The 15,014-nt window shown below is 42.9% G+C and overlaps 1 protein-coding gene across 1 annotated transcript in view; it reads left to right on the top strand.

The window, feature by feature from the left end:
- sgip1a (SH3GL interacting endocytic adaptor 1a) overlaps positions 1-15,014 on the top strand; it is a 182,431-nt gene that overhangs the window by 68,140 nt on the left and 99,277 nt on the right. The window contains exon 9 of the mRNA XM_068038061.1: positions 4,532-4,710. Coding sequence (XP_067894162.1) covers positions 4,532-4,710 — 179 coding nt within the window. The remainder of the gene's footprint in view (positions 1-4,531; positions 4,711-15,014) is intronic.

Genomic DNA, 15,014 nt, shown 5'->3' with positions numbered 1-15,014 from the left:
TCTTTTTCCTCGGATGATGATGGCAAACACGAGGGGACGTAGCTTTAAGTTGAGGGGTGATAGATATAGGACAGATGTTAGAGGTAGTTTCTTTACTCAGAGAGTAATAGGGGCGTGGAACGCCCTGCCTGCAACAGTAGTAGACTCGCCAACTTTAAGGGCATTTAAGTGGTCATTGGATAGACATATGGATGAAAATGGAATAGTGTAGGTCAGATGGTTTCACAAGTCGGCGCAACATCGAGGGCCGAAGGGCCTGTACTGCACTGTAATATTCTAAAAAAAAAGATCAATCCTGCAAGATCCACAGAGAAGATCATTGAGACCTCATTGATTACCTGTCCTATTTAAAGATGCATCAAAGATGAATGGATCCAGGTGAGAACAAAGTCTGGCATTGAGGGTGATGTGCCTGAAACCTCTCCCCTCCAAATTTCAAACTTCAGTCCAACTGAGTTTTGCTCAATATAATTTTGCATAATTAAGCAGCTAGATTACAATTGTTATTCTTTAAAGAAAAGGAGGAATCTTAAAATTTAAAAGAGGTTAATGGAGTGTAGTGGTGACTTCACCTTTAAGAAATTGTACTGTTAAGAGATCAGGCCACTGATAATATCTTCATACATATATAAGGAGGAGACACGATTTTGAGGGACATACTCAAACATATGGCTTGCAAAGAGCATTCATATGCACACCAGCGAGGAAAGACCGGGACCTGAGATCATGCAATGTAGATAAGTAAGACAATAAATGGTGTTTATGTTGAATCTGAATGTAAAGCCTGCGGCTATCATTTAATGAAGTCTTAAAAACACAGCTCAACACTACACATAGCTAGCCAAATGTAGACTGGGACTGAAGCAGATGTCCACAAAGAACTGAAAACATTTGTCAGTATAGTTAGGTCGCCAAAGGAAGTTGTACTCACATATCACTTAATTTGCTATGGGATAATTTACAAGACAATAATGCTGGCAGGGGTTCATTCAGATAGCCCTGTACAGAGCATCTTAATAAATATTAAATTGGAGAATTATCATAGAGGGTGACTTCAAATACTTTAAAATGCATAGGTACACTTGAGTTTTGCCAGGCCAATATGTGTGTGCTCTGTGGCCTATTGCATGTGGCAATGAACAATTATCAGGCACCTTGCCAGCAATATCTGAATATTCTATGTTCTATATAAAGTAGCTGTTGACCATGGCACTTGGGTGGTGCATGTCTGTCAGATTCCTCTTTGCAACATTTGTCCTTTACCTATCTGCCTGCATGTAACAGCATGTCGATGGAGGCAAGAGGGCGAGGATCATGTGAACTATATCCCTTGCTTTGCTATGAGGGAAGAACCCTGGAGAATTAGTATGGAGTTAACATAGTGGAGGAAGATCAGAGGCCACCCCAAGATCATACTTAATGTCATCCCTCTCAACTACGTTCCCAATAAACTACTGACCACCCAACTTCTCTATCTGGTCCCAGTGTTAACTGACATTATGAATGCTTCCTGTTTTCAGATACTGCCGCCCTCCCTTTCAAAATGGCCATTATCACCTAATCCCAACAAAACCAACCCTGACCCCTATCTTTGAAAAATACTCTACCATCTCTAACCTCCTGATCTCTCCAAAGGTCTGGAATGTGTTATTGCCTTCCAGATTGCTGATCTCTCCTGCAATTTTAATCTCTGCAATTAGGTTTCTACCCGTGCTAGAACACCAAAATGGCCTTGACCAGTGTCACAACTTGGTGTATTTTCCCTCTTCACTCTCTCTGCAGTCTTTTGCATGGTTGACCAAACCAATATGCTCCTTTATTGCTCAGCTAAATGAAATGCCATCATCTGGTTCCACTTTAACCTATCTAATCATGCCCAGAGCATCTACACAATCACATTTCTTCCCATACTATTAACACCACATCAGCGGTGCCTGTAGGATGTATTCATGACCTCCTCCCCTCCAAGATCTAAATGCTGCCTCTTGGCGATATCATCCATTGACAGAGTTAGATTTTGCTGAGATAATTGGGACTCTGACGTCAGACTCAATCCCAAGTCAGTAACCCAGAAGTGGCCGTGGTGGGACGTTGGTCACGATCTTCCCAGAGAAGGCCAATTAAGAAAACACTCTGGGAGCCCCATCCAATTAAGGATGGTGGGTGGACCAGGGAACTGGCAGGCCCAAACAGAGGGCCTGTTTTCTGGCTGGCAGCCCCCACCTGGATAGGTGGGCATTGCCAGTGTAGATAGGAGAAGATGGAAGCAACCACTGAGGAATTATAAAGTTGTACAAAATAAGCATGGCCACAGCTATCAGGCTATCACTGTGGAGGGTGGCCCTCAGGCATCCTCAGCTCCGTGGGGAGGGAATTAAAGGATGCCTTGCTGGCCCTCTTGCCTGCTGCCAGGAGGTCACCTCCAGGTAACAGCCAGACTTCGGCCTCAGCAGCGGCCCGTCCGCCGTCGGAATCATCAATTTTCCCTCAAGTGAGCACTTAATTGACCCTACTTTGCTACCTCCCATTGTCAGGCGGGTTGCTGGTGCCGGGAGTGCGCCTCCAGTAAGATCACAGTGAGCCACCTTGATGTGAGATTCTCTAATTTTGCTCCCAATCCTGCCTTCAAACCTGTCTCCGCGGGACAGGGAAAATTCAGCCCATGGAGTCAGCTTCCATATATACATGGGTGACACCTAGTTCTACCTCTCCACAAACCTTCTCAAGCCCGCCACTCCTGTACTGTTCGACTGTTTGTCTAACATCCAGTCTTCAAATTTTTGCAGCTAAACATTGGGAAGACTAAAGTCATTCCCTTTAGACCCAGTGCAAACTCCATACCCTTGGCATTGACTCCATTCTCCTCCCTGTCCAAGGCCTCGGTGAATCAGATTGTTCAAAACCTCATGATCCTATTTGACCCCGAGATGAGCTCTGTGCCGTTATCATCTCCATCACAAAGACTGCTTATTTCCACCTCCATTGCCTGCCTCTGTCCCTACTGCTGCTGAAACCCTTATCCATGCTTCATTCAATAATCTGCTGCTCAAATTCTATCTCACATCAAATCCTCCTTTATCCATCATACTACTCCTTGCTGAAAAACCTTACATCTCAGTCCCCCAAATTTTAAAATTTAAATTTCCCTTCCTATCACCCCTTCCTATCTGTATGACCTCCTTCAGTGCTACAAGACCCTTTAAATCTTCCATTCCTCTGACTGGCGCCTCATACCATTCCTCTCTCCCTTTACCATGCCATTGACAGCCGTGCCTTCAGCTCCCTAGGCCACGTTTTGGATTTCTCCCCCTTTACCTCTCCACCTCCCTCTCTTACTTCATGAACACTCTTAAATTACCTTTGGGTCATCCTTTTTAATATCTCCTTCTTTAGGCAGTGTCCATCTTTTCTTCATGCACTCATCAGCCTACGGAGGTCGGTTGTCAAGTTCCAGGAGGGAGTATTGGTGAAACACGGAGCACGCGTGAGGAGAAGCAATCCAACTTGTAAGCTGCTGATCAGAAGGCGATCTTGAAGACTCCTTCTGTTGCTGAGCCTTAGGTTTTCACAAGACCTGCCTACAAATACTGTTTGGTAGCTCACCACAGTACTTAATGCAGTTATTTGGGAGTATGGCAAGAGCCTCTTCAGTTTGAATCATCCATGTCTGGCTCCAAGTTATAGTTTCTCTTCTCTCCATTCGGCAAGTTGGGGAACCAGTTAAGAGGTTTTCAATTTACCTTATTGCTAGTACCAGTACTAACTTATTGCTATCCATGGTGATCTCGAGGGTTCCCAGCATTAAAGAAATGCAGGAGATGATAGAAATGTTTTTTAGGGTGACAACACGTCTGTAACCCTCAGTCATCCTGCACATATGACTTGAGATGTATAGCAATTAATGTACTGAACCAGGCAGTCACCATATCAATACCCATCGGGCCTATCATTTTGAGCCATCTACTGATCCAGCACAAGGAGGTACATGCTGAACCGCATTCATCCATAGAGTCACTGAATGTCCGCAGCAGTTTTCAGGGGCACAGAACGCATTTATGAGACATTGACTCATTCACGTATTCTTTCTGTTATTGAGTTTATCACACAACAAACTAACAGGCAATTTAATGATGTCCTTTAAGTATTAGAGGGAGATGGAGACGTCTAAGGAGGGAGTTCCAAAGTAAGGAAGCTAGGCAACTGAAGGCATAGGTGCCAATGGTGGGGTAAAGGGAGAGAGGATGGTACAAGAGACCACACATAGCAGGCTCTCAGTGTCACAGATACCAATTATTAGATAGACCAACCCCATGAAGAATGGTCACTTGAACAAAGTACTGGAGAATTTCTGGGCCCAGTGGAAACAAATTCTGGCAGAGGTCAACACCTTTAAAAGACAAGGAGAGAAAAGGGGCTAAAAAAAGTTATTGCAGGGAGAGGGGAGGAAGACATGATTGGTTTTAAATTCACATTTAACTGTTTAGTTGTCCTATTGTATTTAAGAAAAGAAGTTTCCTTAATGGCATTTCACCTACCAAAGAGAAACATTTTTACTCATCAAGCGAGTCTGAGTCAGAAGAAGAAACACGGCGAAAATTCAACATTAAGATTCGGCCTCTCCAGGCTAAAGATTCCATCGTGTGTATGGCAGCATCAGTGGATGAGCTGAAGGTCTCTGTGGGCAACATTTCTCTGTCTCCTTCACCAATGGTGAGTACTTCCACTTTTTTCTATCTGTCAGTATAGTAAGAAACAATCCCATCAAAAGAATCCAGTCTCTGTCCAGTCTTTGTCTGAGTTCTCATATTGAGTCCAGGATCAAAGTTATTCACCATTGCAGCAGATGGTCTGCAACCTATTGGTGTCTTTATATTTCACTTGCCAGTTTTGCACAGTGCAAATTGGTTTTTTTTTTTATTTGTTCGTTCTTGGGATGTGAGCATCACTGGCAAGGCCACCATTTGTTGCCCATCTTTAATTGCCTTTGAGAAGGTGGTGGTGAACTGCCTTCTTGAACTGATGCAGTCCATATGGTGTAGGTATATCCACAGTGCTATTAGGGAGGGAGTTCCAGGATTTTGACCCTAAGACAGTGCAGGAACAGCTATATAATTTCAAGTCAGGATCATGTGTGACTTGGAGGGGAAATTGCAGGTGGTGTTGTTCCCATACATCTGCCGCCCTTGTCTTTCTAGGTGGTAGAGGATGCAGGTTTGGAAGGTGCTGTCGAAGCAGCCTTGGCCAGTTGCAGCAGTGCATCTTGTAGATGATGCACACTGTAGCTACTGTGCGCCGGTGGTGAAGAGAGTGAATGTTGATGGTGATCGATGGGGTGTCAATCAAGCAGGCTACTTTGTCTTGAATGATGAGCTCCTTGAGTAGTGTTGGAGCTGCTGTTGTGCAGGCAAGTGGAAAGTATTCCATCACACTCCTGACTTGTGCCTTGTAGATGGTGGACAGGCATTGAGGAGTCGGGAAGTGAGTTACTTGCTGCAGAATTACCAGCCTCTGACCTGCTCTTGTAGCCACAGTATTTATATGGCTGGTCCAGTTAAGTTTCTGATGAATGGTAACCCCCAGGATGTTGAAGGTGGGGGATTCAGCGACGGTAATGCTGTTGAATGTCAAGGGGAAATGGTTAGATTCTCGCTTGTTGGAGATGATCATTGCCTGGCACTTGTGTGGTGTGAATGTTACTTGCCACTTATCAGTCTAAGCCTGAATGTTGTTGTCCAAGTCTTGCTGCATGTGGGCACAAGCTGCTTCAGTATTTCAGGAATTGTGAATGGTATTGAACACTGCGCAAACATCCCCACTTCTGACCTTATGATGCAGGAAAGATCAGTGATGAAGCAGCTGAAGATGGTTGGACTTAGGACACCATTGGCCTCCAGCAACCACAATCATCTTTCTTTGTGCTAGGTATGATTCCAACTAGTGGAGTGTTTTCCCCCGATTCCCATTGACTTTAACTTTGCCAAGACTTCTTGGTGCCACAGTCAGTCAAATGCTGCCTTGATGTCAAAGGCAAGCACTCTCACCTCACCTCTGGAATTCAGCTCTTTTGTCCATGTTTGGACCAAGGCTGGAATGAGATATCGAGCTGATTATGTTACTAATGGTATAGCATTATTTATTTGAGCAAAGCAATTTGGTACAGGTTATCCTGCGGCTGCTGTGTGACCTAATTGTTATGAAATCTCCTTAAGATGGGTCCTGCACTGCTTGGCACCAGATACATGCCCTCAGAGTGACTTCAAATGAGTTTTACTCTTTATGCATAATTCTGGCATTAGTAAGTACATATTGATACAGAAAATACAACATAGTGAGTAGCCATCTGAAGAAGCTACATTCTTTTGAAGAGGCAACATCATTTGTTTAATTTGGGGGAGGTAGCTGAGGTGTGTGCCATTTTTATCTTAGCCTTACAGCCAAGTTATGAGATGATAGGTTTTTACAGAATTCATGCCTTTGCATTATGACCTTGTAAAAAAGGGTTTGAAATAGCACTTGTTCTAAACAATGGTGCCCCTCCAAAACTTGTGCACTGATTATGTTACCAGATAATTGAAGCTGAACATATATAATCTCATATATTGAATTGTCATATTTAATTTGTTCTTTTGGAATTTATTGACAAAAATAGTTTTGTTAAAGTGAAGTTATTCTAACATTTAAGAACTGATGAAATTTTAAGATTTAGAAAAAACATTTGACTCCTTTTTCATTTCACCTCAGCTAGACCTTCTCACCAAAAACAAGATGGATTGTTTTGGGAGAAAGAACATTGGTAGATTCTAGTGAGAATGTGGGTAAATGTGAAATGATGCTAAACAAGGAGACTGGCTTATTGGGCAAAGTGGCTTTTTCCTATTCTTAAAAAGAATTACATTTATAGAAGGTAATGTAACTCCAAAATTGGGGCTGACCTTCAATTTGCTCCATCGTGTACTAGAAGAATTAGCTATCATAATGTAATGAACATGTGTTAAGCAATTTATAAAGGTTGCCATTTGTGATTAAATACTAATGTTGATGCTATAAAAAAGTAATGAATATGTAGGTTGTACATGGTTCAGTGATCTTCATTATGCCTCAGAATTTTCTAGAATTATGAGTATATGTTTTGATTTAGTAACTTTACATTTTTAAAAAAAGTCCTAAAAGTTCAAATATTGCTTTCCAAGCTCCGAATAAAACTTTCTGTTAACATATGAATGCTTCATATATTCTTTTGCAATTCAGCTAGCTGTAATTTTATTGGTAGCATTAATACATGTTAACCCCTTTGTTGAAATAACAGACAAAAATACTGCATGCAAACACATTAACCACTCCATTCTTTAATTGAGAGCTATAAGGGTAAATTTTACATATGCACTATCATTCCTCCATTGTGTTGTGTGGCACTACCACCATGCTAAGTGGGATAGATTTCGAACAGATCTAGTGATGCAAAACTGGGAATCCATGAGGCGCTGTGGACCATCAGCAGCAGCAGAATTGTACTCAACCACAATCTGTAACCTCATGACCCGGCATATCCCCACTCTACCAATACCATCAAGCTGGGGGAACCAACCTTGGTTCAATGAAGAGTGCAGGAGGGCATGCTAGGAGTAGCACCAGGCATACCTCAAAATGAGGTGTCAACCTGGTGAAGCTACAACCTAGGACTACTTGCATTCCAAACAGTGTAAGCACAGAGCTAAGCAATCCCATAACCAATGGATCAGATCAAAGCTCTGCAGTCCTGCCACATCCAGTCATGTGGTGGACAATTAAACAACTAACTGGAGGAGCTGGCTCCACGAATATTCACATCCTCAATGATAGGGGAGCCCAGCACATCAGTGCAAAAGATAAGGCTGAAGCATTTGCAACAATCTTCAGCCAGAAGTGCCAAGTTGATGATCCATCTTGGCCTCCTCCTGAAGTCCCCAGCATCACAGATGCCAGACTTCAGCCAATTCGATTCACTCCGCAGGATATCAAGAAATAACTGAAGGCACTGGATACTGCAAAGGCTATGGGCCCTGACAATATTCTGACAATAGTACTGAAGACCTGTGTTCCAGAACTTCCCGCGCCCCTAGCCAGTTGTTCCAGTACAGCTACAACACTGGCATCTACCCAGCAATGAAAATTGCCCAGATGTATCCTGTACACAAAAAGCGGGATAAATCCAACCCGTCCAATTACTGCCCCATCAGTCTACTCTCAATCATCAGTAAAGTAATAAACGATGTTATTGACAGTGCTATCAGGCGGTACTTGCTCAGCAATAAACTGATCAGTGACGCTCATTTTGGGTTCCGCCAGGACCGCTCAGCTCCAGACCTCTTTACAGCCTTGGTTCAAACATGGACAAAAGAGCTGAACTCAAGAGGTGAGGTGAGAGTGACTGTCCTTGACATCAAGGCAGCATTTGACCGAGTATGGCATCAAGGAGCCCGAGCAAAACTGGAGTCCATGGGAATTGAGGAAAACTCTCCACTGGTTGGAGTCGTCCCTAGTGCAAAGGAAGATGGTTGTGGTTGTTGGTGGTCAATCATCTCAGCTCCAGAACATCAGTGCAGGAGTTCCTCAGGGTAGCGTCCTCGGCCCTTCCAGCTTCAACTGCTTCATCAATGACCTTTCTTCAATCATAAGGTCAGAAGTGGGGATGTTCGCTGGTGATTGCAGAATGTTCAGCACCATTTGCAACTCTTCAGATACTGAAGCAGTCCATGTAGAAATTCAACAAGACCTGGACAATATCCAGGATTGGGCTGATAAGTGGTAAGTAGCATTTGCGCCACACAAGTGCCAGGTAATGATCATCTCCAACAAGAGAGAATTTAACCATCTTTCCTTGACATTCAACGGCATTACGATCACTGAATCCCTCACTATCAACATCCTGGGGGTTGCCATTGACCAGAAACTGAACTGGAGAAGCCATATGAATACGTGGCTACAAGAGCAGGTCAGAGGGTAAAAATCCTGGGCTGAGTAACTCACCTCCTGACGCCCCAAAGCCTGTCCACCATCTACAAGGCACAAGTCAGGAGTGTGATGGAATACTTTCCACTTGCCTGGATGGGTGCAGCTCCAACAACACTCAAGAAGCTCGACACCATCCAAGACAAAGCAGCCCACTTGATTGGCACCCCATCCACAAACATTCACTCCCTCCACCACTGATGCACAGTGGCAGCAGTGTGTACCATCTACAAGATGCACTGCAGCAACGCACCAAGGCTCCTTCCCCAGCACCTTCCAAACCTGCGACCTCTACCACCTAGAAGGACAAGGGCAACAGTCGCATGGGAACACCAACACCTGCACGTTCGCCTCCAAGCCACACACCATCCTGACGTGGAACTATATCGCTGTTCCTTTACTGTCGCTGGATCAAAATCCTGGAACTCCCTTCCCAACAGCACTGTAGGTGTACCTACCGCACATGGACTGCAGAGGTTCTAGAAGGGAGCTCACAACCACCTTCTCAAGGGCAATTAGGGATGGTCAATTAATGCTGGCCTAGCCAGTGATGCCCACATCCCAGGAGCGAATAAAAAAAAATCATGGAGCTTCACTCGCCAGCAACACATATCAGGAATTTGTGGGCAAGGCTATACACTGGGAGCCCATTGCAGGTTTTACCTGGCGGCATCTTCCCGTGGTAGCAGGTCCCTCCGCCTTCAGTAAAGTTGAAGTGAAGGTGGGAAGATGTCCTTAAATGGCTATTAATTGATCACTTAAGGGCCTCAATTGGCCAGGGATGGGAAGCTGCCCTGGACTAAATTGGAAGGCATCAGGAAGGCGATGGGCACTCCATCCTCTGCCTTCCCATGCAATTTTATGGGCCCCTCCGTCTCCGTTCACATCCCAAGGGGGGGCCAAAAAATTCAGCCCATCATCTATGATGCCTTTAGAAAGGAAAATGATTCAGTTTCAACTCACTAAATATAAATCGTAGCAGCATTTCAGTTCAAATTTCATGTAATATTCTATAAAAGTGCTTTCAGTTCAAAGGCTACATTGAGAACTAATGCAATTAATTCCACAATTTTGTTTGTTATACTTTTGCTGCTTTCATCAGAACAGCATAATTGAGGTGAAACTGATCTTTACCAGTAGTGCAAAGCATGTTTGTAGTGAATTGGCAGCCCATTTTACACCACACCCAATTTTCTTTTCCATTGATTTCAATAGCATTCTTACTTACTTTGTGATAGTACCAAGGAAGAATTTCTCCCAAATTGCCCCTCATAACAGTTTGGACCTTATTCCAGTAACTTGAAGTAGCTTTTATGTTAATGGTGCGTCTGAGGCGACTTGCCCAGAGCCACTGTTGGGTGGCATGAGCCATTTTCAAGTTTGGGCCTTATTTTAATTTAACTGGCAAACTGTGAGCACCAAATTAGGGGAAGTTGATCGCGGTTGGAGGTGAGATTTGGCCAGCAGTGGGATGCTGTAGTTTTGTGGCTCCCAGTGGAGCAACCGCCAGTGGTACCTTTAGGAACCGTTGGTTAGGCACTTCAGCCCCTAGTACAACTAGGCCTAGTGTATGCACTCTGACCATTTGTTGATGAAAATGACAATGGGGATCCTACAACTGACATAGGATCCTGATTTGCATATTTAAATAGCCTCCCTACAACTTTCGGCAGTGACAGAAAAGGTCACGAGCAATGAAAAGGAAAATTGATCACATGCCTAACTGGCCAATTTCCACCACTACCAGATGTTAAAATCAGACCTACAACGGAAGACCATAACAACAGATTACAAATATTGGTTTGAATGAAAATTACTTGTATCTCTGGTGGAGAAAGAAGATATTGAATGAAATTAGAACAAAGATGGACTTGATCTATTAAAAAGGATAAGCTTATAGGACATAATGGTCCAGAAACTGGGGACAGGGAATGATCCTTATTCTGGACAGGGCCACACTCGCTATTGAGCCTCAGGCTTCATTTATATGAAACAGGCAAGTCTGATTTTCTAATGGGGGCCTCAACAGGCATTAGGCTCCTATTTGCATTTGCAAAATGCCTGACTTCTATTTCAGGCGCAGGCCCTCTTTTTCTGTCTTTACCAATATGGCGGGCAGTACACTTGCAAAGTGCAACGACATATTGGATGATTAAGCGTGTGTTTTGCACCTGGAAAACAGGTACAGTGCCAATGAATTTCAACTTCAATTATTTTTTACTGTTCATAAATATCCTTATGCTCTTAATCTTCTGGACACAGCTAGGCCCATGGCAAACATTATAATTAAAGCAGTCATGCCCTAGACTGTCTTTATCCCTGCAGACTTGTTGATTTGCATCTAATTCAATCTTCATTTACACCTTTTCCTTCACCTTCAGCCTTGTCGTTTTCTTGTTTGACGCTTTGATGTATTCCCTCCCCACCTCATCCCCCCCTCCCCCCGCCAAGGAAAATGGCTTTGATTCATTAGTGTTTGAACATAATGTTTGGGTTAATACTAGCAGTTTAGTTTAGTTTAGAGATACAGCACTGAAACAGGCCCTTTGGCTCACCGAGTCAACCACCCATTTATACTAATCCTACACTAATCCCATATTCTTACCACATCCCCACCTGTCCCTACGTTTCCCTACCACCTACCTATCCTAGTGGCAATTTATAATGGCCAATTTACCTACCAACCTGCAAGTCTTTTGGCTTGTGGGAGGAAACCGGAGCACCTGGAGAAAACCCATGCAGACACAGGGAGAACTTGCAAACTCCACACAGGCAGTACCCAGAATTGAACCCGGGTCGCTGGAGCTGTGAGGCTGCGGTGCTAACCACTGCGCCACTGTGCCGCCCTTGCACAGTATTGTAATTGCCACTTTAATACCAAGTGTATAGCACCATGAGAACATTGCACCCTAGAACATTAATCCTTATGACTGGTTTTAGCTTGTTCTCTTCTAGTCAGACAGTGTATAATCTCTAAATCTAAAGAGCTGAGATGTTTAGAAATCCAATAATTTTTGAACAGCATAAATAATTTTAGTTTTTGGAAATGAATGTCAACTTCTATATTCCAACAGTTTTAATAGGCAACTCTCCATTAATCATTGTACCTGAGTCTACAATGAATAGTAATGAGGCCACAATACCTCTGCAGCTTTGTTAAATGTTGCCATAGCAACATGACCTCCATTTTCTACCTTGATTACAGTACAAAATGACTAGATTTTCTCAGAGGAGGTATCATAGAGCATATAAAAGCTTCTCTGGGTATCACATTACTTAAAAATACAGCTCTTAATGCTTTGAACAAGAGTTTCCTGCGACTGAAACCTTGTTTAATATCTACAGAAAGCACATTACATGGTGAGGCATCTTAAGGAAAATAGAGGTATTTGGAAAGAAAGGGAACTACAACCAATACATATTATACCTTGATGTTGGCATGTTTATATTGCAATACTATAGATGTTGTAGAAACTGCTCCATTTATGTCTCCGTTGTTTTTAACATATCTACCCATCATGCAGTGTTATGACCAGGCGAGAAAGGTGTCTAGGGGTCTGTTACTATCTTCACCTGGTCTTATTGTAACAGGGTTTAATTTTAAACACACTGTGTTTTGAGCTCCCCCTTTGTGAATTCTTGTTCACAGCTTTCCAGTTATAAGGCAAAGAAATGAGCACAAACAGGCTTTCTTTGGTTTCAAGAAGAAAAGTGAAATATATTAAACTTGCTTAAACTCTAATACAGTTAACGCCCACGGTTATATGACGCACCTACGCTAGCATGCACACGATATACACATGCAGATAGGGACAAATAAGAAAAGATAAAGTGGAACAGTTTGAGGCAATATCTTGTTACTGTGCTTTGAGCTTGCTGTAGTCCTTGATTGAAGATATGGTTTTGCATTTCTTTGGGGCCCAGTGTTCCTTTTAAATCTTGTTCACATAGGAGACTTTTTCTCTCTTTGAGGTTCATGTGTTTTCACAAGATTCAGTTCCTTGGGAAAGAGATGCAGGCAGGCAAAACTGGAGAGGAGGTAATTCTTGCTTCAGTTCCAGGAGCACATGGCTTTCTGAGCTCAAATCCCTTGTTGGAAGTTGAAATCTCAACAGCCAGCTCGTCACGTGACTAAAACTGGTCTGACCACTACTTCTGTGGTTGTGGATTCTGCTATCTTAGCAGGCAACCTGGAATGCTAGCTCCCCCCACCTTCAACATCTGGTAATCAAAAGTCCATTATTGGTGGAATAGGTTAGGAATGGTCATTTGTCCCTTGTTCCAACTATGCTAGTTACTATGCAAATATCTTTCTAGTCAGGGGCAATTTTAAGTTTTAATGTTCATGTGGCGAAATCATGTGTGCTCAGTCTTGGCAGGTGGGGGGTTTGCCTGACAACTGACAAAATGGTATTTGTGACACAACCTTACCTGTACAACCCACACAAACTTGCACTGACTGTATGCATCAATACGTGCAACTTAACCTGATCACTGCATTTAGTGCCTCTCATTGGTCAACTGTTGATATTTGGATCAGGGATCACAAGCTAATTTGGTCTGCGTCAACTGTCTATATTTGGCTATTGCTAATATTCCATTGGGTTTCTGATAGGTCTGTTACTGTATCATTTTTTTCAAAACGCAATGGCCGAGACAGACCTGACGGTTAACTGCAAGTCATGGGTTTTTAATGAAACATTACAAATGAATTAACATTTTCAAAGCTTAAAAACATTAAAATGACAATTTTTAAAAAAGTTTAATTATTTACATGCATTTTATTCATTTCAAGTAACAGATAAGTAGTTATTTGTTGCAGAGTGATTATGCATCATGTATCTTATTCCATAGTGTGGACATGATAGGAAGGTGGCCTTTCAACTTTTCAATTGTTGCATGACATGTAGGTCAGGAAGATTCTAACAATCCCAAGTTGTGATTATGTCACAAGTCTTGCATTTAGCACATCACAGTAGCATCACAGCTCACAAAATTATTGCACCTCAAAAATGCGATTGTCTCAAATAACCATTCTCTTAAGCCAAATGCTCATTGGCTTAAATAGTCCATTGGCTAAATTTAATCCAATCAAAATACACATGGTCAGTTTTAACTATTAGCAGAACTGGATGGATGTCCACCATCTATGTTTTCCGGCAGGAGGCCCGAACTATTTAGAGGTAATTGCAAACAAATAGGACCCTGATTTCCATAATTTAATGAGGCTCCCACTCAAGCTGCGCTGGTGCGTGGGTGTAGAGCAATTGGGAATGTACCTCGCAGGGAACAGACAGGCCACGCACAAGTAACATCACCTTTAAAATGCGCACGTGTGGCCGCATATCAATCTTAAAGGGACTGGGCTGTACAACAAGCCGGCCGTGCACAGCAAACAGAAGTTAGAGGGAACATTGCTTCCACTTGATTCAGGCTGGTACTTGGGCTTCCTTTGTAAACACTGTGGCCCAAATGCCAGTGGGCAAAATCAGAGCAGAAAGGAGCAGTAGGTGCAGCTGTCTGGATTTAAGGGCACTGCTACCCCATTCCTGCTTGGTGGACCGAGTTGCAATTGGCCTTACAATTCCTGTCACTAGATGGGTATGAAAAAATATCAATCAACACCTGGGATCCACCATAAAACTAACCAACCAAATCATTCAGACAATTTTTTCCTGCCGCCTTTAAATGCTGAGCTGACAATATAGATACAAGATTTTTGTAAGAACATAATAAATATATATAAACTTAAATAACTCAAAGCTATATTTAATGTTTTGCACAAAATTCTCCATATCCTGTTAGAAATCCGTTCATCAAGTTTTGCCCCAGCAACCTGCCCTCTCTCCTGGAACTTCAGTTTTTCACCTTTCCTAGAAGTTGCATTGTTCAGCTAAACCCTGGCTTTCAATATTTTTGGAGATCTCTGCATGGGTACCTCACTTGCCCTGCTCAGCCTCCAATTCTCAGTCTTTATATCAGAGAGAATAACCCAGAGCAAGAAAACATTTTCTTTGCAAGCAAGA

This window comes from Heterodontus francisci, chromosome 8, assembly GCF_036365525.1.
Source record: "Heterodontus francisci isolate sHetFra1 chromosome 8, sHetFra1.hap1, whole genome shotgun sequence".
Classification (NCBI taxonomy): domain Eukaryota; kingdom Metazoa; phylum Chordata; class Chondrichthyes; order Heterodontiformes; family Heterodontidae; genus Heterodontus; species Heterodontus francisci.
The sequence above is the reverse complement of the archived record's forward strand: the minus strand, read 5'-3'. Positions and strand labels throughout refer to the sequence as shown.